At 38.4% G+C, this 27,493-nt stretch overlaps 1 protein-coding gene and 1 long non-coding RNA gene across 3 annotated transcripts; both read left to right on the forward strand.

Annotated features, from left to right (window-relative positions):
• il21r.1 (interleukin 21 receptor, tandem duplicate 1) lies at positions 1-18,834 on the forward strand. The gene is made up of 11 exons (XM_074652728.1): positions 1-352; positions 1,326-1,368; positions 4,303-4,459; positions 4,820-4,938; positions 5,216-5,324; positions 6,461-6,648; positions 7,134-7,267; positions 7,367-7,538; positions 7,701-7,785; positions 9,992-10,085; positions 15,946-18,834. The coding sequence occupies exons 4-11, from the start codon at positions 4,878-4,880 to the stop codon at positions 16,711-16,713; spliced, it is 1,611 nt and encodes a 536-aa protein (XP_074508829.1). The 5' UTR covers positions 1-352; positions 1,326-1,368; positions 4,303-4,459; positions 4,820-4,877; the 3' UTR covers positions 16,714-18,834.
• Positions 18,835-19,075: 241 nt separating this feature from the next.
• LOC141778236 (uncharacterized) lies at positions 19,076-26,655 on the forward strand. 2 transcript variants are annotated; one of them, XR_012596016.1, is made up of 5 exons: positions 19,076-19,239; positions 22,512-22,605; positions 24,206-24,621; positions 26,211-26,362; positions 26,463-26,655. It is a non-coding gene; the product is annotated as an uncharacterized LOC141778236 (long non-coding RNA). The 2 variants fall into 2 exon arrangements; XR_012596015.1 differs by lacking the exon at positions 19,076-19,239 and adding an exon at positions 22,157-22,288.
• Positions 26,656-27,493: the final 838 nt, after the last annotated feature.

Here is a 27,493-nt window from a genome sequence, read left to right on the forward strand (position 1 = left end):
TGAGTAATATATCACATCCTTATCAGAGGTGGAATCATTCACTGCTTCACATCCAGTTTTTACAGTAAGGCCGTTGGCCTACTTCCCCCTCGCATGAACAACACGGTTCTCTCTTTGTTCAGAAACGTCTTTCTCTCTGTGCCTTGAAACAGCAACGCCTCCATCAGTCTCTCTTGCACAGAGCAAAGACGTTTTCTTTTTCTGCAATGTCGTCAATTCATGTCGCTCTTCAGCAGCAAGAGATCCCCATATCCCCGGGTGAACACTATGGACTCACATGCCGGTAATGTCACCGCCCTGTGGTAAAAGAGGAGTAACCTGCCATGTGTGAGAAGAGGATTGCGATCACGAGGTAGATTATTACACACACACACACAATACATTTATTTTCTGGGAGCTGTAACTCAAAATGCCCTAATATGTCTGTTATTGAGTATTACCGTTGTGCTTTAATATCGATTTCATTCTGCATTTGAACACTTTGCACACAAGTGACACTAAAGGACAAGGAGGTGACTTTTTGAAAACATTGACATTGTGTTGCATGATTTAATTATACTGCACACATTACACCCAGGCCTGTACGTGATGAGCTTTTACCAAAGTCCACCAAAGAGGTGCAGCAGGCAAAAGATCTAATGTTGAAGGGTTCTAAAATTTCAGTCATTAACAGTTGGCAATAAAATGAGGATCTCTGACCTTTTTAAACGTAAAATAATAAAGATATCTATATAATATACATTGTCGCTGGCATTAAAATGGGCAGATGTATCATTGCACAATATTGCATTTGGTTTGAAATGGGGAAAATGAAATGAGCAATAGAGATGTCCCCTCTGATAGAGATATACTACACATTATGATCTTAAACCAGTTAGAAACACAAGATCCAGTTTTGAGAGCAGGTGACACAAACACCAAAACTGTGTTCCAGTTTGCAAAACCATAAAAGCATGCTCCAAAAGGTGTTGTGGTCTCAAACGTCTTCATTCAGTCACCAAAATGACATACAGTGCTGGTGTCTTATGAGACAAATGCTGTAATAAAAACCTCCTCTGAGACAAACAACCTTCTTTTTCAACACCAAATCAAATCACAAGTTCACATCTGCAGCCATTTAGTAGAAATACATAAAATGAAATATTTTAAGCAGCTGGTTTAGTTCTCCTTATTTTGCCATCTTGTCATTTACATTATAGACTTTCATCCACATTACAGCTGCATTTTCTGCTCTTTCTGCTTCTATTTTTTTTTTTTTTATAATCTTAAGGTAACCAATCTGTTGTGTCCTTTTACATGTGACTACATACTGATTATGGCCACAGAGAATGAGACAACTGAAACCGATTTCTCCTCTCTGGGAACAAGGTATGAGAATATTTTGAGCAGCCTGCACTTGTGTTAAATGTTGTGCAAAACCATGCATTGCTTACTATTCCATGTGGTAGGTGTGTTAAAAGTAAAAAAATAACTGTGTTGAAAGAATCAGAAAACATTACAAGATAAGTAAGTGCAGTCTATTCTATAGTCGGCAGATGTGCATCAAAACAATAGAGAAGGACTTTAAACTGCAAATATACCTCATGTACAATGACCTCTAGTGGTAGTGAAGTGTTTGTGCAACATTTAGGCCTTTGGCTGTAAAGGCACATCTTGGGCATTGACCTTCTGAGGACACAACAATTGGGTTTGATACCACTGGACTTGACTTTAGGCTCTAACCTGCACCCACGCTGCAGTATAATGACAGAGCAGCAGACAGACACAACCCTGTCAGCACCATATAAGGTAATACAATACTACAGCATGACGTTAAGTTATAATATATTAATCCTCAATGGGAAATGCATTCTCCCTATTTAACCCATCCTAACCAGCAGCCACAGTGCAGCAGGGCTATAAGACATCAGAAAACAATGAGAAATGCTTGTGAGAAAAAAAAAGTTATAAAGCTCAGATTGAAGATACTGACATCAAATGAAACTAGAAAACCTAATGAACCCAACATGTCATACTAGCTAACGCTCCAAACTTACGCAAAATGTTGGCAAAGACAAACTGGCATGGCCATTTTCAAAGGGATCCCTTGACCTCTGACCTCCAGATATGTGAATGTAAATGGGTTCTATGGGTACCCACGAGTCTCCCCTTTACAGACATGCCCACTTTATGATAATCACATGCAGTTTGGGGCAAGTCATAGTCAAGTCAGCACACTGACACACTGACAGCTGTTGGGCTGCAGTTTGCCATGTTATGATTAGAGCCTATTTTTTTATGCTAAATGCAGTACCTGTGAGGGTTTCTGGACAATATCTGTCATTGTTCTGTGTTGTTAATTGATTTCCAATAATAAATATATACATACATTTGCATAAAGCAGCATATTTGCCCACTCCCATGATGATAAGAGTATTTAATACTTGTCAAATCTCACTTTAAGGTACATTTTGAACGATTACAGTTTTTCTAAATCGCATTGGCTCATTTTCTGAAACAGTGTTAACTTTCTTTAAACTGTAAGTGCAATTGTCACAACTGCTTGCTGTGATATCACAACTCTATTGCGTATCTGCAAAAGGTGGTAACTCCCCCAAAACACTTCATGCGTGCTTCAAAACCAGTTATTGCGTCAGTAAACTGACCAAAATGAAAAGTTGTTTAGTCATCGTGTGAGCCGTACTGGTCAAAATGTTTAGATGTTTTCTCACCACGCCAGTCAACCCTGGAAATGTTTCTAATATGCAAATCTGTATCATGTTTTGTTCTGCTTTTTGTCGACACTGACTGCTTACTGACCTATACCAGAATGTCAGTTTTGTCCAGACCGCACAGAGCTTTTTAGATTCTGATTTCAACTGAGGTAAAAGTTACAGTAACTGAAAATCAATAGGCCTACTGTAAAAAGAATATGCACATTTGTATGAATACCATACATTTATTAGTGAATCAAAGACGTGTGCAAGTGGGTATTGTACTGAATCTTTTGCACATGTGCAAAAAGACGTGCAGTTTGCTTGAATGAATGAGAAAATTCAATAATAAACTAATTGTTCAGGGATTTGAACTTACTGTTTTGATAAAAAATAATTCTCATTTAAGAACTGAGCCAAAAGCGAATGAGAAAAACTGCAATTTGCGATTAATTGCGATTAACTATGGACAATCATGAGATTAATCACAATTACATATTTGAGTCAATTGACAGCCCTAGTTTTCTTCTTTTTTTTTTGTCCGAGCAGCTGTTCAAAATTAAGTGACAATTAATTTACCGTAATGTTGATGTGGAAAAGCAGCCGATTCTCCATTTGAAATGCCAGAATTGTCAAATGTCTGGCATTTTTTTCCTGAAAAAAGACTTCAACAATTGATCAATTCAGTAAAATAGCTGCCGATTACTTTTCTGTCGATCAGTTATTCAATTTATTGACTAATTGTTGCAGCACCTGGAGATCAACCCTAGTTTTAAGGCCAGTGCCTTGCTCAAGAGCAAAGCATTTATTGTTCAGCTCGTGCTTTTGTCTCGTACCACTAACCTGGTTCACAGCAGGTGCTAAGCTATGTGTAGTTTTTGTGTGACAGAATGACATTTGGCTTTGACTAATATTGGTACAAGACACGTCTGCACACCTACTTGGTGATTTGAATACCACAAAGGCCCACCCATTGTACAAAACACAAACTGCTATTGCACAGTAATATAGTTTAGATGACATGTTCTACACATGAATCATGATTTTCTTTTTGATCTCCTGCTGTACACAGAACGTGTACATTTAGATCAATGTGCTCTGAGTTAATAACATTTCAGAGCTGATTTAATTATTAAGATTAGCTCTGAGGGGCTCCACAGCAGAATTATGACTCATTTAGCAGACACACACTCTCTAGTGGAAACTACAGAAAACCCCTGATAAGCTGTTATTGTAGGCATGTAGGCGGTGTATGATAAGGGTCTTTTGAAAGGTATCTCTGGTGTCGGTGTTTAGAATCATCTCAGTTCTGAAACATGTGATACTCGTGTTTTGAGTGAATGTTAAAAATGATATGAGCAAGGAGGCGCTTCGTTATAACTAATACATTTTGTGACAGTTTCAGAAGAACGTAAACTACTTAGAGAAGAAGAAAATAACTATGTTTCTGTCTCTCTTATATCACTTGAGTTTTAAATAAATCTTATTATTTGTCTTCTGTTATTTAGGTGACACAAACATGATGACTAAATTATTTTGTTAAAGATCATTTCAGTTTCCTGTTGACTTTTTATGGTCCCCTGGTTAACCATTTGCATATTCATAGCAGCACAGGTACCACAGGAAACCACATCCTTAGTCACACCACTGATGATGATGAGGATGCCTTTGCAGTGACAAACCGAAACATTGTTCCACTGAACGCTCTCACACAGACGTCAGTGCTGATGTGACTCTGAAGTGGCAGAATTTAAATTTTTAAGAAGGTAAGAAGATTGATTCTTTAAATTTCTTTAAAACGAGAACAGAAAGTGTTTTTGAAAAATGTTCTTTTTAAGATGTTTTAAGAGAATTTGTTGTTCATTTAATTACCTTTTAATTCTGACTAGTGAACACCGATGTTCTTTTATGAATGTGTTTAATTGTTGAATTTGATTCTAATGGTGATGTTTATTGTAGATACATTTCTTTGTATTTGATATTTAGCAGCAAATCCCACAGGAAGGCTGAGGGTTTTTGTTTTTTAGAGTTTTTAGAGTTTAGAGTTGAATTTCTTTTTTTCTTTTTTTTTTTTTACTACAGAACAAATACTATTCAAATATTCTAACGAGTATGTCTATATTTAGTTTCAGCTGGTGTGTTTCCTCCTGTCTAACCATCGGCTGATATCAGCGGGTCGTCCCCATGGCTCTTAAACCTGTGTTCCTATTGTTGCTGTGGGACCTCGCTTTGTTTGTTCATGTTGGTAAGGTGGCTTATTTAATCACTGTCTTTTTCTTGTATTAATGTGAATTTCTAAATGTAATTCCCCACATTAATATACTCCCATTTAAGAACTCAGTATTTTATTCTTGTACATTGTTGTGTGTTTGTCTTGATGCTGTGGCCTTGGCTAAGTTTCCATTGAAAATGAGTGACTTAACTTCAGTGAGATTGCCTTGGTAAAACACATCATCTAAAGGGTTTGATGTTAAATATAGTACAAGCAATAATAACTGAACGCACTTCTCTTTCTGCTGCAGTCACGTCTTTTTGCGATGTCAGCTGCTCGACGGACTACATACGTTTACTGAACTGTTCCTGCTCCGGCTCTGTGCCGAAACACCCCGTCCTCATCGAAGTCGTGTGCGGGTACGAGCTCTCTGTGGTGTCGCTGTTAGTGAATATGCTTCATGTTGGTGCAACTACAGTATGTGGCTTCATGGTAGCCCCACTAGCTTTTATTCAAATGGCAGTGTGGCAGCCAGATGTTGATTTTATCCTCTGTATTACAGGATACCCAAGTTGGGTCATATTGAGTATTGTGCTCTTTTTGAGAGATCCTATGTGGTCAGTTGTTATTGCCTTGTGGGCAACTTTTGAAAACTTGAAATGAAAGTTTCTTCAGAAAGGTTGCTTTGATGTGGATGGAAATAGATTGTTGACCCCCATGGTGGGTCTTTATTGCACCTTCTTCAGAGCATTGGCCTTCAGAAGGATTTCAGTATTAACATCCTCCACTGATGCCATGATGGGAAATGTATCTAATGTTTTATGATCATTGGTGTAAGGAAATTTGGTTGTTCAATGACCATGTACCAAGCAAGCGGGACATTATACAGTTGAAAAATAAACTAGCAATTGCTCCCTGGTGGACAAACTATGTAATGGCGACACCGTTTCTAAACTACCGCAAAGACTAAACTAAAAGCTATTTTGATAATCAATTAATTGTTTTAATTATTTAATTAATATATTGAATTTATTAAATGAGGATTTGATATTTTTTCTTTGTCATATATGATAATAAACTGGACTGTTAATTGAAATAATCAATTTGAGCACCCAGGGCTTTGGAAAATTGTAATTTTTCACTGTTATCTGAGTTTTTATTTTTATTTTAGACAAAAGGATAATTCAATTAATTGAGCGAATAATCTGCAGATTTATCGATAATTCGAAAAAAATATTTGTTGCGGCTGGTTAATTTAGTTTTTCAGGTTCTAGTAAGGAGCTTTTAGCAGCAGCAAACATAAAGAGGGACTTAGCCGTAGCTGTGAGATATTTAATGTTCTTTCTATGAAACAAGTAGGTAGTAAACAATGCAGGTATTTGCTTTTGTCTCTCTGGTGTACCTTTGCTTTAAAGAAACATTCATGATGTGCACCAGTCCTGCATCACTCCTGCTCTAAAACAACCACACGGAAACCACAACCTTTGGTGCTGAGACATTGTCTGATGTCACAGGGCATCACTGATTATAATAACACACTGCTTATCTCTCGTAGGAATGACGACTACAACACAAATGGCACCTGTGAAGTCAAACCCTATCAGTCCTGGTGTGTGATGTTTCCGAAAAAGTTCGATGACGTTACTGAAGTTGAAACCATGTGTAACGCGACAGCCAGTCAACAGGGTGATCAAGTATTAATGAGAACCATTGAGTCACCCAGCTGGGCACTGAGTGAAGTGGGTAAGTTAAACTGATAACGGCGTGATTTGACATTTCAGTATTTGTCATTTCTGCTAAACAGATGGGAGGATAACACAGAAATTATAAAAAGGTCACACACAGCAATTACAAACCGTATGACCTTTAAGTGGCATTAAAATGTGTGTAAGAAAATAAGTTAAATGTTAATTTCTTTTAATTCTTCCAGCATTATTTTACATAGTTTAGACACATGTAAAACACTTTCCCTCTTGTTAAATATACCCATCACATTACTGTACTTTTTTGTTTGAAAGTTAAAAAAATTCTGAGAATCATTCCAGCAACTTCCCCAACTTCCCCAAATTGTCGTTTAGCAGCAAAAACACCCACCCACCTGCTTTACCCTCCGGATTTAGACAAAAGCTAAAATAATGTTCAACCGCCACTTGTGGTTTAGAGTATTCTTAGCATACACACATTTTCAATTTCATAATAATCCCCTGCTCCCCTTGGGCTTTTCATAGTGAAACCGCCTTCTCCTGCCAATGTTCAAGTGACAAAGACTGACAGATCTTACAACATCACTTGGGACCACGACAACCATGTAGACTGTCTCCAATACATGGTGCGCATAAGAGAAAGCAAAGATCTATCAAAGGTAATGTGTGAGCAAAAACAAGAGGCTGTAGCAGTATATCATCGTTGATTCGTCTCTGCTGACGACCCCCATCCAAATGTATTTATTCCTTTCTTACAGGATCCAGTTCATTCCCTTGAAGTGAGCGGAAAGTACACTCGGTTAGACCGGAAGGAGCTGCAACCACATGTCATGTATACTGTGGATGTTCAGGCCAAAATGTGTCCCGGGAATCTCTATGTTGGTCCATGGAGCGAGTGGAGTTCCACTGCGGAGTTTGGAGAGACTGAAGGTAGAAGAGCATTGTAGAAGAGCACTGCTGTTGTTTTGTTGTGTTTACATGCTTCAAACCATTATACAAGTGTCTCTGCATTGATCCTTCAAACAAACATTTTACAAACAGGAAGTGTGTATTTATCATGTCAGTTATTTATACGTTATGTCTCCTTTAAAGGAATGAATGGACTTCGTACGTGGTGGTACATCCCCCTGTCCGCCATTCTTCTTGCTCTCCTGTTGCTGGGTTATTTAAAGAAACCGTGAGTACAGAAAACAGTTATTTTCAAGTATGAGAATTTGACCCCATTCCTTTCCTCTTTTTAAAGCTCCAGTTGGATTTGCGCCTTGAACCTTGGCGCTGTTGGTGCTAAGTTACCAGCAGAACTTTAATAACTCTTGATTAACAATCCTCAGTGGTCCACTTTGTTCCATAATTCCCAACAGACAGTGGGGTTTGTCACTTCACGACATTTATCACACCGTCTCAAAAGCCCCGTATATCTGTTTTCAAACAGGTTGGTCCTCGATGTTCAGTGATTTAGTACTAGCTTTCGGAGAAGCTTTCTGAAATGGAAATATATTTTGGACTGAACCATCGTTATAGAAATAAAATGTGCAAATCATATTGAAGTTTATATTTCCTTTTCAATTTGCACCTACGTGAATCTGCGTTCGTTGCGCAGAAAGAGAAGTTATCAAAGTGAAAGAAAGAAAATTAAATCTTAAGGTCAGCAGCACTTTGTCTTCCTGTAAATGATCAGCAAAGCTTCTCACTGCTTCGATCTACACCTTCCTGGCATCACCTCCCACATATAGAGAAACCACTGCTGCGATGTACGTGCAGCGACACATTGCACTGAAATGGCAAGCAGACATAGGAAGTCATGCAGAGCATCAGTGTCGCAGAACTGAGAACACCTCTCTTATTAATGGCACACAGTGACGAGGAAAAAAAACACAAGCTTGAAAAAGTAAATGAACTTTGCACTTGCACTATTACCTCTTTGTTTCTATCCATTTTAGAGGATGATATAAGATATATCTCCTGTGAGTCATTATGATATCATCTTGGGTTTTGGTTCAATGCACTGCTTACATAAGCTCTTTGCAATGGATCTCAGTAGTGGTATGATGTCTGCATATGCTTCTGCAGACATCTGTGATATTCACTCACCAGTTTGTGAGGTACATCGAGTTAAAAGCGATCCTACGTTCATGAGGTTATAATGCTCAGTTTTTATTTAAACTGTTTTAGATAGATGTTGATTCAGCATTATGGATTGTGTTATTCTTGCGGGTGTTTTCCAATATTTTGTCCTCTGCTTTTATATCAATGATGGTAGACAAAATATTAGAAACACCTCTCAATTAAACAGCACCTCAAACCGCAGCCTCCAAAAGGACCATAAAGTTGAATCAACCAGCTTCAACAAAAACATTATAAACTACATGATTTATTGCAGAACTGTTGAATGCAATAGAATAAAATGGATTGTCCCCACTAGCCCAGGAAATATGTCTTTGCCTCAACAATTAAGACAAAACAATAAACAGCACAATAGAAATAATTAGTGTGACACACATCACAAATCTTCAGCAACACACTGACAACAACATAACCTATATGTTAGTGCTGTTTGTTTGTTATATTGATTGCACATGATGAAAAAAAAGGATTCTTTATGTGTACTTTTTGTTTACCAGAGTTGCTCTGCAGTGTTTTCCGGTAGGAATCATCTCGAATTCAAAGCAGAGAGGATGTTCAGTATCATTATAAATAGACAGAACTTTTCTGTGTACAGCAATATTATACAATATAGAGTACCTAATGATTTTTGCTGACAACCTAAAATGCCCCCGTTGTTCTAATAACTCTAGCCACCTTGTTTGCCACAGTCAGGCCACCATACCAGATGTTTTAACACCAAGATGCTCTCCATCAGGCTGACGTTCGCTTTGATTGACCCCGTATCCTTGAGTTTTCTTGTTAGAAATGGACACTGACTGGCTTCCTTAAATTTCACATCAACATTGTTTTAGACTGCTTTAACTTTAAGCTATTTGTATCTAATAAACTGGCAACTATAGTATATATTTCTGCTTTATTGATAAGACACTCAAAACTATCCGTTTCTTGCCGAAGGAGCAAAACAGGTGAAAACTAACACTCCAAATTAGCACATATGTAAATGCCACAACGGGGGGGCATAGTGCATGTGGACAGTTTTGACCTGAATATAGTTGACTTTGTACTGTGTAATAATGTCCATGAAAGACATTTAGTGCTATCAGCATCACTGGTTATGAGTTAGAAAGCTGTTGGTCTCGACTTTGCTTCTGCAAAGCTCAGGTACCGAAAAAGGAAATCGCCTCATCAAAAGTGACACAGCGCAGTTGAATTATAGATGTCATGTTCTTTTTATATTTCCATTATTTTTTCTAAAAATCATTTCATATTTGTTTCAGGTGGTGGATGAAAAAATTCCAGCGGATTTTATACATCCCAAGGGCGGAAGAGTTTTTCAAGCCCCTCGACCTCAACCATGGAGGGAACTTCAAGGTAAGAGAAGGCAGAACAAGCTTTGTGTGTAATTTCCAAATCACCCAGCAGGTGTTGCCCAAGAGGAGACTTTTAGCACATCCTGTGGACCCGGCTTTGGTGGGACTTTCCCTTCACTTCACATTTAAGGGCCTTCACCATGTGAATGACTCAGTGTGCAGGGGCTTCAAGAGGCTTTTCGTTTTTCATCTGTCTGACATGCTGTGGGTAGATACGTGTATGACAGCCCGACCTGTTCCACCCCAGTGGAAAATACCCCTGGTACACATCTTTGATGTGTCATTGTCAGGCTAAAAAAAGCCTGTTTTTCACTTGATAGGGGCACAGGGTGATAATTATGTGGTTTACACTCTTTATCGACTTACCGATGTTTTTATGATTATCTTTTCCATCACCTTTTAGATTTTCCCCTAATGTAAATTTCTCTCTTTTGACACCCATGGACAGACTGATTGTTGTTCTTTATGAAATATACCCATTCTTCTTCATGTTTGTTGATTTAATGTTAAGGCTGATGGAGAGCAGGCTAAATATCTGTAGGACTATGTTACCAAAAGGGCCTCAAAATGGTTACGTTTCACTTTAAACATAGACTGTATATAAGAAGTGGACGTAGTCACCGTGACGTCACCCACTGGTTTGTGGACTGCCGTTTTGAAGCCTCAAGTGTGACATTATGGCCGTCGCCTTCTTGGTTATTTGCAACCACAAGTGACACAAGAGGGTGGAGCTAAGTGCAACCGAACACTGAATAAGATAAAATAATAAATTCACTAAATGAACATCATGCTGTATTGAAGAAGACTTGAAACTAGTGATTGAGACCATAAACTCATGTTTACAATGTTTACTGAGGTAATAAATCAAGTGAGAAGTAGGCTCATTTTCTCATAGACTTCTATACAATCAGACTTCTTTTTGCAACCAGAGGAGTCGCCCCCTGCTGGCTGTTAGAAAGAATGCAGGTTTAAGGCACTTCCGTGTTGGCTTCACTTTTCAGACCCCGGAGTTTCCCACTGCTCTTACATCACAAAGGAAAACCTGAAACATGTCCAAATGTCTTGTCTAAAAGTACCTAGAAATGAATATGGTATACAATAACACTAAAAATCAACAAACATGTTTAAAATGACTTAACATCTGCTTGGCACAAGTAGATAAATCAGAATCAGAATTGCTTTAATCACCAAATGTACAATGTACACAGGAATATGACTTGGTGATACAGCACAGTAAAACCAAGAAAGGTAAAAGTGAAACGGTTAAGTTAAAGAAAGATAAATACAAGAATGATATACAGATGCAGTTAATAAAGAACAGCTGTTAAGCAGTCGAAACCCAGGAAACTAGATCAGGTTTTCTGGGTTTCAAACAAACTAAAACGACTTTTCACCGACACTTCAGCCGTAGATTTGAGTGTTGCTGTCTTATATAGTGTATCACAATAATATCAGCATCATCAGGAGTGTGCTGTAGATGTTGTCTTGTATCATATTTATTTTAATAATTTGATGTAGCTTTTTGAGGTAATCTTTCCCTGGTCTTATCAGAGTTTTAGCTGAGTGAAAAGAACAATACATGGCTGTTTGAATACTGTATCTGTTAAAAAAGACAAAAGTTGCCCTTACAAAATCCTTACCTGTTTGCTGTCAAAAAATATTGTGATATTGTTACGTCTGAGTGAACCATATGGGGACATTATTGTAGCAAAACTATTTGCAAAATGTCTGTGGAGAACTGTATCTCAATCCGTGTGTGCATAATCAGATTTGTAAATGTGTAAAAGAGTCTCTAAATGCAAACTGAGATTTGTGAATGAGTGAAAAATCTTCAAATATGTATTCAGATTTGCAAGAGTATTGAGATTTGTAAAGGTTTTAACAAATCTGTAAATGTGTAGACAAATATGTAAATGCGTACATATATTATTGGCTGAAAGTATTTTGCCTTCCTGACATTTCACCGGGTATAAATTTACTCACCAAATGGAAAATCTCCCCTCATTTGGTGCTTGGTCTGCGTTCATTTCGGACCGTGCTTGTCTGTATTTCCAGCTCTTAGAGCAAAATACTTAGGCTTTTCAGCCAATAATAATATCTATGTACACATTTACAAATTTGATAGCACATTTCCAAATCTGAATAGTTTTGCAAATCTGAATACATATTTGGAGATTTTCTTTTTTACAGGTCTGATTATTCACACTGATTCTGAATACACTTTTGCAGATTCCTGTGCACATTCACAAATCTCAGTACGCATTTTGAGATTCTTTTACACATTTACAAATCTGATTTCACACACACGGATTGAGATGCAGTTTGACAATTCTCCACATACGTTTGCAAATAGTATTGCTACAATAATGCCCCCATAGTATCACCTGAAGCTCAGCCAAACCATTAGCTTGAGATCTGTATGCAGTTACAAACGTTGGTCAGCAGAGGGCGCTACGGCTGCAAATAACAAAGAGATCATACTTACAGTAGAGTGAGGAAGTACTATGCTGAATGTGCTCAACTGGGCTAAGGCAGTGCATTCAAAATATGATATAATGAGAAAATATCTGTGGTACAAAGGTACATTATGTCAGAAAGTGCAAGTTTATTTTATTCAATATATACAGAGTAAACTGGTCTCTTTTTAACCTTGGCTGTTCACAAGTCTTACAGCTTCTGTAAGAAAATTAAACTAGTTTCTATTTGTTTTAAATGCAGAAGCGATATAAAAACACATAACTGATGACATTAGTTTATAGAAGACAAAGAGGACATTTGTGGGGTCATTGATAACCATGTATTTCTTTTGTCAAGATGATTTAGGAGCAATAAAAGATGTATAAGATGTTGACAGATATGGTATTTAGTCCCCAGTGTTTAGAACCAAATACCTTCAAATACTCCACCAGGCCTTCATTAAAGCTGCAGTGGGTAGAAATGGAGCAAATATGATTAAAAAGTTATTTTTATAAAATACTATATCCTGACAGTAGTGCATGAGACAGGTAATCTGGAAAAAAAAATCATGTGCGTCTGTGTCCTCCGGTGCTCCTAACGGCATCTGCAAGATTTCACAGACCGGAGGAAAACAACCAATCAGAGCCGAGCTGGAGCCTTGCCGTCTCTGAGCAGCTGTCAATCACTCGCGAACTCCGGTCAAACTAGGCAGCGCTGATCAAATATGAATCAATATTCTGTTACTGTAATGCCTATTTCTTTCCTTAAATGTTTTCAGAAACATCTTGTAGTGTACTGTTTAGCTGTAAAATGAGAAAGTTTGTGACCCGGCAGCCATGTTGAGATCTCTTGAGGAAATACCAAGCACTGCCCACATGGCCAGAGCACAGCCAATAGGAACGCTCTCTCGCTCTCTGAAATGACCTGTGATTGGCCGAAGTCTCCCGTCAGATAGATTTTTTTAAAGCCTGGAAACAGAGCCATGAGGAGGTGTAAAAGTCTAGTTTTCTCTCAGAACACTTGAAATACAATATGCTGAAAGGTTATTATGGCATCTTTGCCCAATGATGCCAAAAATATACTGCCTACTGCAGCTTTAAGAGTATTTTTTATGAAAGATAGTGAAAGTATGTGAATATTAATAGCACTCTCAAATTCATTAAACTGGATTTCAATTTACTTAAATTTGTTTGTTTACAAATGACGTCTATGCAACCAATTATATTACATCATTCTGAATCTGGTGCAGAAATAGGTGACAGTGTGAGAGTGAAACAACATGTTAACAGTGTGTAGTGCTCTGTGACAGTTGTGAAGTTCCTCAAGTATAATCCTTGTAACTCTTCAAAGACATATTTCCTCTGCTGTATTTTGCACTCTCTACCACATCTTCAGGATCACTGCAACACACTGAACCGGCTCGCTGAGAAAACATTGTTCTAGTTTGACTGCACTATCTTACTCGTGCGGTGCAGAATGCTTACGCGTTGTCAGCGGATCAGAGACGGTTCAGAGATGCTGTTGAGCTCTATACCTCAGGATGTGGTGCCCTTTGCGTGAGGAAACTGATTGATGCTTATCTGGCCATCACCTTGCTGAATGGAAGCTGTATGTGGCTGCAGAAGGTTTAGATTTCAGTAGCATGTGTGTGTTGATGTAAGGCCATGCAGATTTGTTGGGAGAGTGGCATTAAATGTGCATCAAAGTAAATATATATGCATGCAGTATTACTTGTTAATTCAGCACAAAATATAAAAACAATTATATTTTCATTAAGGAGTGAGTCTTTGCAGTTTGTCCATGTAATGCTCAATTTTTATTCGACTGTGAGACTCAGAAAATCCTCGTGTTTAATGACTAAAAAAGCAATATGTTCAATACAAAGTTAGAAAAGTGTATTGCTATTTTAAAAACATACAAAAGTTCAGACACTTAGACATTGATTAGAACGGATGTCTTCACTTCAGGCACCCAAAGATATATTTTCCCATACTTCAGTGTCATGTTATGTCTGTACTGGGCTAATTATTAGATGTATATATGGACCTTTACAATAGTAGCTTAATGTTCAGATGTAGTCTGCTGAAATCCCCAAGTAATAAATATGTTTAGGAACTTGCCCGAGAGTCTCACTCTTCAAACGTGCAGTGGCAGTGGTTAAAAACATACTGATAAAGAGATTAGATAATGAGTAGGTTCTCTCCTTTAACGTGTTTCATAATGGCCTCATGCACTTCAGTTTTTGAAAAGGTGCTTTTTTTACACACTCATATCTGTCTGCATGCCATTAAAGCTTAGCTTAGCTCAGCTTAAAGACTGGAAGCAGGGGGAAACAGCTAGCCAAGGCTGTAAAGCTCACTATTCACATTCTACATCTGGCTTGTTTAATCCACACTTAAAGGGTAACTTTGGTATTTTTCAACCTGGAATCTATTTTCCCATGTTTTTGTGTCTAACTGACTAATAGGAAAAACAATTTCTGAAACTGGTCCAGTACTGAGGGAGAACACTGTTGACGGCAACTGCTCACGGGCTGCAATGTAATCCTATTGGGGCAAGCTGGCACCGTCAATTACGTCCACTAGAAGTGCTTGTTTTTACCAGGAGAAGTCTCGTTCTGAAATCTGCCGAGGCGACGCGTTGCCGGAAGACAACGGTGGAATAGTGGAATACAAAAAGATTTATAATGTCATGGCTGAATATTTAGATGATTTATACAATGTGGATGAGCTCTTTGAATTCGATGGCCGCCCGCCAAAGTGTACGGATATTCAGATTTCACTTCTCCTTGAGCGGGACTTGGACACAATAATAAAACAGACCGGATCGAGCGAAAGTTAAGAAAAACGTTTTATTTCTCTGTAGGGTCGTTTCCATAATGTTGTCAGACACTTATAATAACAAAAGTGTCAAAAACAAGCTCTTTTAGTGGACATAATGTTACATTGAAGCTGCTCACTTGCCCTCGCAGCTCGATTCGCGGCTGCCGGTTACAGTATTATCCCTCAATACTGGACCAATTTAAAATAAAGTATTGTCCCCATTACTCACTTAGACACAAAAACATGGGGAAATAGGGTGCAGGTTGAAAAATATACTGAAGTTATCCTTTAAACAGAAGTGTAAAAATGACAAGTTGTGGTTTTACTAGGAGTTGTGTGCTAGAACTAATGCTTGTTCAGCCCAAGAGACAGGCTAACAGTTCCTGCTTCCTGTCTTTTCCAAACTAATGCTGGTCCCAGCATCATATTTACCGTACTCATATGACAGTGGTTTCAATTGTCTCATCAAACTCTCTGCAAGAATGCAAATAAGCAGCTATTCCTTTAAACATCTATTGGCCGGTGTTACCATTTATTCAGGCCAATACTCCAGATTAATGTTTTCCCTTTGCTTTGTTGCAGGAGTGGGTGAAGCCTGTATTCAGAGAGTGCGATTACCTAAAGATCAACTCCCATGCTCAGATGATGAGCGAGAAGCAGCACGACGTCCTGCAGTGGAACAACGAGAAACAAAGCTACAACGAGCACAACGGGATGAAACAAGGTGGTCATTTCCTCCACATGCTGCAGCCACACAGCAACTCGCTGCTGTCCTTCCGGGACGGTGGCAGTTCACAGGGCACCGGTCACTCCACCGGACACGTCTCCATCCACACCGTGACCCTGTCCGGAGAAGAAGAGTTTGAGGAGGAAGTCGTGTCACAGAGCTCTGTAAACACCCTCAGAAGTTACCAAGATGGAGAAAGCTTTGGTTCATTTGAGGAAGACAACAGAGAACACGCTGGCTATGATTTAGAGGAACCTCATGGGCAAAGTGGGATAATACCACAGCATGTACACCAAATATCCAATGATTTATCAGTGGAAAATATAAACTTTCAGCCACGTGCCCAGCTTAATGAACCAGAGAGGGTGTCACTCGTCTCGTTCGCCTCAAACGAGCAGTCAGAAGACGGCTACCCTCACGTGGACTTGGACACCATTGACAGTGGCTTTGGAGAGTGCAGCAGCCCCGGAGCCTCAGACTCAAACATAGCAGAGCAGAAGGAATCTGATTTATTTCACGAGCACAAAAGCTCAAATTCTAACTACGTCAAGCAGTGGATGGTGTGTAGCGCTGTTCAAGAAGACTCCAGCAACTCAGAGAACGAACTCAACGTAACACAGTGATCATCGCCTGCTGAGTTACTGCCACAATCACAGCTTTTAGTGCTGTAGGACACGTATTTAAAAGATGGACATCATTGTTGACATTTCCAGAAAATACACTTTAATTAGAAGCGTATATGCTCAGCATATTATCCTGTATATTCTGTTCATCTTGAAATGTTTCAGTTGTGCACTTTGTACTATGTATATAGTCAGGGTTCTGAGTTTTTAAAGCATTTGTTATTGTGTTTTTTGCTCTTAAAAGACAGTTTAAAGAGACTGGACACAGAGATTTGGTTGGAGAGCCAGACAGGGATGACGGGTATGGAGACTGGAGTATGCCAACATAATTATTAGGGGTGTTGGAAAAAAAAAACCCGATTCACTTATGTATCGCGATTTTCTTGTGTACGATTTTGAAATAGATTTTTTAATGCCAAAATCGATATATTTGCCTCATTGGAGTCTATGCGGAGGTAAAAGGAAGTTACTGCTTTTATTGTTGTAGTAAGTGTAATGTGACGTCATGTCTGTTCCGTATCCGTCAAAAACCAAAACAACCGCAGCCGGCAGCAGCGAGCCGAAACTAGAAAGTAGAAAATGGCGTGTCCACATGGAATACGACCTGCATCCTCACATGTTAAATCCAAAGTGGTAAACACTACAAATCAAGTAAAGGATGGAAACACTTTGGGTTTCACACGTTGCAGGTAAAGCAGAGATAGACATCACGGCTAGAGCTGCATGCTAACTCTGTCACGGAACATCGGAACTCAGGAAATGTTATCGTATTGCGATAAACGTGCGATCAAGCCGGCCGTCACTCTCATCTCCGTGGTCAAATCGGCCGAAGCTACAACTGTAGAACACCCATATACTGACATTTATGTTAAATGCATTCAAACGACCCCGATGGAGCTGACCATGGATGGATGAAGAGAACGGTTGGAGAAGTTAGAGGAAGTATACACATGTGACTACGTCCGGTTTTCAAAATAATGTGATAACAAAGGGAACTGTACATACTATTATATATATATGGAAATAAGATTGATTGGATTATATTCACCAGAAGTATAAAACATTACACATCCCTTATAAATTAAATAGAAAATACCACTAATTTTTGAGGGAAATGTCTTTATTCTTTGATTTTGGGGTTGCTGGATAATAAATGTAATAAATAATTCCTGACAGTAGCTGATATATTTGACTTCAGGACATCTCTGACTACATACCTGCTGAAAATCAAACATTCTTACTGTATTAATTTAGATATTTTTCAAAATAAAAGTCCCTAGAAGTGTATGATTCAACTTTTCCCCCATGGTCTAATGTTAAAAAAAAGTTTAAAATCGAAATAAATCGTAATATCGAATCGCTATACTTAAAAATTGCAATACATATTGAATCGGCACCCAGGTATCGTGATAGTATTGAACAGGTGTAACGTCCCAGCCCTAATAATGATATTTAGATCAGTCCATCAGTTATTAATTGATCCTTTAAAGAAAGGAAATAGAATTACAGTTCACAGTTTTCTAATTTCATTTATTATTACATAATTTAAATGCAAATTTAATTAATAAAGTTATATTTTGCTTTTTAAAATATATCAATTTATTAATAGATAAAAATTGAGAAAGTCAATAATTATTATTTGGACACTCCAGACTCCATAGACATTCAACAAGGGTTCATATTGGTTTGATTTATACTTTTTTTGTTGTTTTTTATGGCTTCATGTTGTCATGGTCATGCACGCTTCATTGGCTTGTACTGTAGCACCAGCATGCCGGCTGCCTTATCAAGATGTCTGATAATGTCTGCTTTCCTTGCACATGCATTTTCTCTGTAACCACTGTAACCATCCATCCTGTTTTGTGCAACAACAGTAAAAAGAGCATACTTGGAGCAAATTTGCATCATCTGTAAACACAAGGAAACGATTAGTTCTCTGACCTTGACCTCATTCAGTCATCAGGAGGAAGTCGAGAAACGAAGGCTTTGATAATCTAGTCTTTCACCTTCAGTTATATAGAGAATGTTTGCGGATTTGTTCTTAAATGTTGTATGTTTCACATATACTGTAGTTCTTGCACATCATATGCACTATGTAAGTAAAAAAGATCACAAACAAAATTAATATTTTTGATGTGTTTTGCTTTTTCTGGGCCCATGTTGTGTATTTTTCCTATTCTAGGCAACTGTAGTTATGACATTACATCTGGATATTTAATAGACTTTGAAGCGATGCATTTGCCAGGTTTCATCATTAACTGATAATATCTAACTGTGAAAGGGCACCTAATGGGAGCTGCAGTGGGAGGGATTCCAGAGTTTCCCTGACAACTTGTGGTCTCACAGTTTTGATTGTTGATCAAAGTACTAGTCTATTTCTTTACCCTATACAGTACCCCAAGCTGCCTGTTGCTGTCACTTTCTACAACCTTCTGAATAATCAGTAATAGTTTTGTTAACACTTTATTTGGATAAAGACGCTGGAAGTCGCTGGAAGTCATTCAGAGTTGGGTGTGCTGAGAGAAAGTAAGTCTATATAATGATGTCATACTAAATGTTGCGTGACATTCATGTTTTTTTGCTTTAATTAGAATGGCCAGGATCATTTATATTTAATATTTATTAACATTTTACACTACTTTTCAGTTTCATCCCTGGGTATTTAGAGGGCTTAGGTGCTGTACAGCTGTTGGGTTATGGGGAATGAGGGGGTTTGGAGGGTTTTTCACTTAAAACTATGCAATTTTACATCATTTTGGACCATTATTATTACTATAGATAATGCCCAAAACTTTATATAGTTGAAAAATTATATTATTTTTTACACATATATCACAGCCTTCGTCTGAACATTTAATTCTTCTGGCAATGTTTGCCTGGTAAAATCTTATTTTATTAATCAAAAGATCAGATTCAGAGAACTGAACATCATTTTATCGGTGCGTAACATCGTGCATTATAAACAACCAGTTCGGACCCGGCATCCTAACAGAGGGACCAGTAGATGATTCGCTCTCATCAGCACTTGTATATCCTGCTTTTGCAGGACGTGAACCGTGTATCAAAAAATTACATCACCCTCGTTCTCATAATATAAATATTTTAATAACATATATGTTCTTAATTTCCATTGCCGTTAAACAATAGGCCTACAGAAGAAAATGAGGTGCACCCCCACTTCCCGCGTTCATGCCATCTACAAACAGTTTATAGAGTATTTGTAACATTTCAACAGCTTATTATTTGAGATTCAACAATCAAACTGTTTCACTTTGTCCGTAGATGTTTCAATAAATGAACTACATGTGACAATTAATGAACATACCTACATATTGTCAGAATAATTTAGTTAAACTTCAACTTCTCACTCAACCTGCATACCGTGCAGTGGCGTGCAGACAAGGCAAATATCAACTAATTGTTAGAGGTGAGAAAAATAATTTTCCCAGGTTAGGAAGAGATAAAACGTGTAAATGTAGCTGTTAATGTGTGTTGTCTCGGTATCTGGTGTCTGTCTGCTTCCTCTTGTTGTTTATCTCATGCTTCCGCTTCTGATTTTGTAGTGCAGTAAAATAATGTGAAAACGGCCTTCTGGTGTCAAACTCTGCACGTACTGTACATCATTCTGCACAGTGAAGGTCAAACATCAAGGTGAAGTAACAATAAGCAGAAGACGTCTTTGAGTGGAGGGGGACTTTAATTATTAGACTTTGAAGGTTATGTTAAAAACTGTTCAAATGCGGTTTCATTTTAATGGTCAGCACTCAGAGATCTGAGATTCAGCTTGTCGTGTGTAGACTTAAACAGCTGTGGATACTACTATTTTATTATTTGGTCGTTTTAGCATATCACCAATGAAGAAAAAAATGTGTTAATCAATAATGACCAACCCTGTGTAGCTTGCCGGGTTCACCGATTCATTCTCTGAACTCTTCATGTTGCCCTGAGTGAACTCCAGGCACATACTGCATATCCACATGTGGTCCAGAGGTCAACTTGTTTTGTACTTGACCCCCAAAAATGTGTTGCTATATGATGGAAACAGGTTCTCTATATGTTGCAATGGAATCTAAACATATTAAAGGAGAAGTGTGTAGGATTTGGTTGCATCTAGCGGTGAGGTTGCAGACTGCAACCACCTGAAACTTCTCCCGTGTTCCAAGCCTGTAGGAGAACTACGGAGGCCGACGCCAAAACGCGAATGGCCTCTCTAGAATCTCTGGAGCCAGTGTTTGGTTTGTCCGTTCTGGGCTGCTGTAGAAACACGGCGGCCGGCTCTGTTAAAGGGACTGTTTGTATCTTCTTACACGCATAAATCAAACCGGGTCGGTGTCCCATGTGCGCTCGCGTTTGGCTACGCTGTTCAGACTCAGACTCCAACACAAACTACACGGAAGCACCAAAACCGCAGAGTTCACTGTCTTGCAAAACAGTGTTGGCCGCGGTCGGAGGACGTGGGGGAGACCGTAGCTTTGGTCTCCAGTGCCGGAGTCTCTGCTGGACTCTGCTCCTCTGCCTGCCTGCCTTCACTCACACGCCGCACTCGTTCTCGCTATTTCGCTTCACTCTCACGTGTATGCGCGTACGCTACACACTGCAGAAGAGTTAGTAGCTCTGAGAATATTTAGTGAATGTAAAGTGGACGTTTGTAAAGAAATAACTGCTGCAGCTCCTCCAGACCAACAGAGGTTTCCCGTGTTTTGTGAAGTGACGGGGCTCCGCAATGAGTTACGTTATCGTCTCCGACCGGGTGCCGATGTCTCCCCTGTTCCCTTCGGCCGCGGTCGGGAGGCTGAGGCAGGAAAAGCCAACACTAGGATCAGCATTGATTCATGGAGAGACCTTTGTCTGGTCAGCTAACATTACTGCCAAGCAGCTGAATTATAGAGTGATATTGTGCTTTTAGCTGACGTGTGTCGCCTCACTGTTTTGATCGATGCTCGTTCATGTCTATGTAGAGCGAGCACAAGCACGAGCCCGACGCTGACTTTCATTGACTTAAAGGCCACATGTGTCGTTGTTAACAAGCATTTCTGATTCTTACAAACAAACTCCCTTTGAGAGGACATGCTCCCTTCGTATGCATGAAACTACATCTACTCTCTCAGACATTGCTATGGAGAAATACATGGCCTTTGTTTAAGTTATTGTGACAGATGCTTCCATACAAGGCGTCAGGACTCATTGAGTGGTTTGATGAGTATGAAGATGATGTGAATCATATGTTATGCAAAGTCTAGTGTAGTCACCAGATCTCAACCCAGCTGAACACCTACAGTATGGGAGATTGTGAAACACCCATTTAAGTTGTATTATCAATCACAAAGGCAATACTACCCTTTATGTCAAAGGCTGGAAAAGAAACAGAATAATATTCCATCCTAAATTGTGGCACTGGCACTCTGAGAAAAAAAAAGCAACAGCATGAGCCCAAAACCAAACCAAAAAGATAAAAAAAAAAGAAAAACCTGTGACGTAAGAAAGGTTTGACTTCCTGTGATGCAGCCAGTGATAAGTTAGACCACAGTTCCATCTCTCATTTACTGTCTGCGACTGCACCAGGGCAGCCCCCGAGGTAATGGCTCTTTCCCATTCACACATGTCAACTATTGAATTTCTTGTCTTTTTAAAAATAATGTAAACTTGAGTTATATTATTATATGAGTTAATGTCTTATATTCATTTCACAGGTGTATACAGAAAGATAAATTCCTGTGAATGTTGGTGTAGACTGGAATAATAAATGTGTTGTATTACAGAAGCAGTAGATAAAGTAGAAATGTTTTTTTTCCCCACAGTGTGATACTCACATCCATGGAGTCATGAAGCGCCTGCAGCTCCTGTTCCTGTGTTGCTGCTCCAGCATCCTCGCAGTGACCAGCAGCATCCGAGGTACAGCTCAACACTCACCTGTCACCTGTCCAATGTTTTCCTCTGAACTTCTTCTGTTAGGAATGCTTAAATAAGGCAGCTTGTGGCATCTTGTGACCATTATTCACGTGATCAAATTCTCTACTTTGTATGATTAATTTTGCCCATGTAACTTATTCCCGTCATCAACCACAGTAGGAGGTTAAAGGGGAATGTGTAACTATAGAAATCAGGTAGTAATTCATTCATTCAAATCATCTTATTACTATATTATATTATATTATATTGTATTGTATTGTATTGTATTGTATTGTATTGTAATATATTATATTATATTATAATATATTATATTATATTACATAAAAATATATTATATAAAATTATATTATATTATTTTATATTATAATATTTTGTATTATATTATATTATATATTATATTATATTATAATATATTATATTGTATTATATTATATTATAATACATTCTATTATATTATATTATATTATATAATATAATATAATATAATATAATATAATATAATATATTTGTATGTATTGTATTGTATGTATTTTTCCTCGCCAAAAGTTTGGAGCGTTATTTAGCCTCCTTCCCGATAAGATACAGTAGTATGACATGATTTTGGTACCAGTGGATTCCGTAGGCTTTCTAGTTTCATATGATACCAGTATCTAGCTTTAAAATTGAGCCTGCTACAACAGAAAATGACAAGTCGCGTTAATGCGTCAAAGAAATTAGAATTACTACTAATACTTCTATTACACTACATTTAAAAGAAATGTCCTTTTTATTCCACTACATTGGTCTGACAGCTGGCGTGCCAATTTTACCAAAACCTGATCTATTTATACCAGATATTTTCTTAAAATGGAGAAAAACATGTAACCACTGGACCATTAGTGAGCAAAATCCCCCCTAGCCTGATTTGCATTTGTATAGCTCACAAATTCCCGTTAACCGTTGTTAACCTGCTCTTCCGCGGCAGTTTATAGTGCTGATTACTGACGAAAATCCCACTTTTCATTACAAATTCATAAAATACTATACATTGTTAAAGATTAAGCCAGTGGGCCCCAAACATTTTGGCTCGGGATAGCTTTAAAAGTCAAATTCAGATCTCCATGAGCATTTCCACCAAAGAGATATATTTTTTTCTCAGATAGTTTCATTTAAATAACTGTTCAAGGTAATACAATCCAATGTTTAATAGAAAAAAGTAAGTACCACAACTTTAGTTTTTTGTTCTGTCCTACCCCTTTAATCATTTCATGGCCCCTCCGATTTATCTTGTGACCTTGCGGAGGGTGCCCGATCCTTAGGTTGGGAACCACTGGACTACTGCAGCAGTAAAATGATACTTAACGCAGCGATGCCTCAGTAACAATCTAATAACGTCGTATAATACTCACTTTTGCTTAAAGGATCTGAATACTTCTTCCACCACTGGATTATTCAGTATTTGAGTAAATCAGTTTATTATGTTGCTCACATGTATGTCATTTATGTGACAGCACACAATTGTGTAACTTCAATAATTTTGTTTTTTTTAAATAGTGTGTCAAAATGTACAAACAAATCTTTTCCTCCCACTTTCATCCTGTAGATGACGAATATTCATGTGTGACTGACTATCGGGACACAGTAACTTGTGTCTTTAACATCACTGATAATCCCGTGGGACAGTCCAACACCGCCTACAGCCTGAAATTCTGTGACTTTTATGAGTAAGTGCACTTTTGATTTATATGAATTATTGAAAATTCTTCTTACAGAAAGTAATGTTTGTGTTTGTGCCACACAAACACATGGTAATGATTGTTTTTTGGTTTTTTTTTAGCAGGGGCGGCGAGATTTCCTGTCCACTTGTGGTGATTAAAAATCACAGTTACAGTTGTGTCTGTAAAATCAAGGAAAACTCTGACTATTTCAGCAATTCTGATGAATATAACATAGCACTTTGTCATGAATCAGGCTGTCACCCTGTAACAAAAACAGAGAGTTTCCAACCATCACAGAACAGTAAGTATGAATTAAAGGACCAGTGTGTAGCATTTAGAGGGATCTATTGGCATAAATAGAATATAATATTAATAAGTGTGTTTTCTTTAGTGTACCTGAAAATAAGAATTGTTTTTGTTAACAGACCGTTACTATGTTTAACAGACCGTTGCTATGTTTAACAGACCGCTGCTATGTATAACGGACCGTTGCTATGTATAACGGACTGTTGCTATGTATAACAGACCGCTGCTATGTATAACAGACTGCTGCTATGTATAACAGACCGTTATTATTTATAACAGACCGCTGCTATGTATAACAGACCGCTGCTATGTTTAACAGACCGTTGCTATGTTTAACAGACCGCTGCTATGTATAACGGACCGTTGCTATGTATAACGGACTGTTGCTATGTATAACAGACCGCTGCTATGTATAACAGACTGCTGCTATGTATAACAGACCGTTATTATTTATAATAGACCGCTGCTATGTATAACAGACCGCTGCTATGTATAACAGACCGTTGCTATGTATAACAGACTGTTATTATGTATAACAGACTGCTGCTATGAACAACAGACTGCTGCTATGTATAACAGACCGCTGCTATGTACAACAGACCGTTACTATGTTTAACAGACCGTTGCTATGTATAACGGACCGTTGCTACGTATAACAGACTGTTATTATGTATAACAGACTGCTGCTATGTATAACAGCCCGTTGCTATGTATAACGGACCGTTGCTACGTATAACAGACTGTTATTATGTATAACAGACTGCTGCTATGTATAACAGCCCGTTGCTATGTATAACGGACCGTTGCTACGTATAACAGACTGTTATTATGTATAACAGACTGCTGCTATGTATAACAGCCCGTTGCTATGTATAACAGACCGCTGCTATGTATAACAGACCGTTGCTATGTATAACAGACCGCTGCTATGTATAACAGACCGTTACTATGTATAACAGACCGCTGCTATGTATAACAGACCGCTGCTATGTATAACAGACCTTTACTATGTATAACAGACCTTTACTATGTATAACAGACCACTGCTATGTATAACAGACCGCTGCTATATATAACAGACCTTTACTATGTATGACAGACCGTTGCTATGGATGAAGTTCTGACATAGGACTCTGACAGACCGTTTTTGTGTCAAATTATTGATTTCTTAAGTAAATAGCCATGTCATAAGCGGGGTAATGTACAGCGAGCTGGTCATTGCAATAACAGCAATAACCGGCTCGCTGTACATTACCCCTTACATAGGGAGCGGGTCCTCTTCACGGAGGCGGCTGCCATGTTTCTAGGAGCCCAGAACGGACAAACCAAACACTGACTCTAGGGAGGACCAGTAGCGTTTTTGCGTCGGCCACCGTAGTCCTTCTACACGCTTGGCACACGGGAGAAGTTTCAGTTGGTTGCAATCTGCAACCAAACTGCTAGATGCCGCCAAATCCTACACACTGCACCTTTAATTGTAATCAAACACTGATGATGTATGTGTCTGCGTGTCTTACGTGTGTGTTGATGTATTGGAAAGATTTTCAAATATGTAGATATACTTTGATAAATGTTTGTGATCAGTTCAGCCGACACCCCCGCATGAACCTGAGGTCCAAGAAACACCAGAGACTTTCGACATCACTTGGAAAAGTGGGTATGAAGACCATCTGTACTTAAAGAAGGTCCTCATTTACCAACTCTTTCTTCAAACATCTAAAAGCACTGAGAGCAAAGTAAGATCCACTGTCACAAATAGACATACTTTGAAAACGTATTTTGCTGTAATGATATCTAACAATAATCGTTTGTTTGATTGTTTCAACTTTTCCTCAGACTCTTAATCCCAATGGATACGGGAGGTCTCAACCGATTCCAAGGTCAGAACTAAAACCAAATGCTAAATATTGCATTAAAGTGAGATCTAAAGCTGATGATCCTGAATATAATGGAACTTGGAGTAAATGGAGTCCATCGACATGCTGGAAAAATGAAGCAGGAGAAGGTAAAGCGCCACTTTTTCTTCTTTAGTACTTTTCTCTTTAGCTTTCATGGCACTGACTGTCAATGAAGCCTCATAGTGATTAATGCTACCTGTATATATGTGATAATAACACGTTAACGCAAATTTGTTTTAACGCCACTAATTTCTTTAACGCAACTTGTGGATTTTTGGGTTGTACTGAACTCAGTTTTAAAGCTAGAGCGAAGATACTGGTATCGTATGAAACCAGAAAACCTGAGGAATCCACTGGTACCAACCATGTCATACTAGCTTAGGGTTTGGGTTAAGGTTATGGTAGGAGAAGGAGGCTAAATAACGCTCCAAACTTGTGCTAAATTTTGGCGAGGAAAAACTGGCATGGCCATTTTCAAAGGGGTCCCTTGACCTCTGACCTCAAGATATGTGAATGTAAATGGGTTCTATGGGTACCCACGAGTCTCCCCTTTACAGACATGCCCACTTTATGATAATCACAGGCAGTTTGGGGCAAGTCATAATCAAGTCAGCACACTGACACACTGACAGCTGTTGTTGCCTGTTGGGCTGCAGTTTGCCATGTTAGGATTATGCTAAATGCAGTACCTGTGAGGGTTTCTGGACAATATTTGTCATTGTTTTGTGTTGTTAAGTGATTTCCAGTAATAAATATATACATACATTTGCATACAGCAAGTATTTTTGCCCACTCCCATGTTAATAATTGGGTTTAAGTATTAATACTTGACAAATCTCCCTTTAAGGTACATTTTAAACAGAAAAAAAGTGTGATTGATTTGCGACTAATTGTGATTAACTATGGACAATCATAGATTAATCGTGATTAAATATTTGAATCCATTGACACCCCTAATATGTATATGTA

Source organism: Sebastes fasciatus, chromosome 12 (assembly GCF_043250625.1).
Source record: "Sebastes fasciatus isolate fSebFas1 chromosome 12, fSebFas1.pri, whole genome shotgun sequence".
NCBI lineage: Eukaryota > Metazoa > Chordata > Actinopteri > Perciformes > Sebastidae > Sebastes > Sebastes fasciatus.

What these genes read in the sequence shown, in the direction of transcription:
- il21r.1 (XM_074652728.1), top strand. Translation starts at nt 4,878, where the DNA reads ATGGCTCTTAAACCTGTGTTCCTATTGTTGCTGTGGGACCTCGCTTTG. An exon ending in CGCTTTGTTTGTTCATGTTG is followed by an intron (nt 4,939 to 5,215) that starts GTAAGGTGGCTT and finishes TTTCTGCTGCAG; the next exon opens with TCACGTCTTTTTGCGATGTC. An exon ending in GGAGTTTGGAGAGACTGAAG is followed by an intron (nt 7,539 to 7,700) that starts GTAGAAGAGCAT and finishes TCTCCTTTAAAG; the next exon opens with GAATGAATGGACTTCGTACG.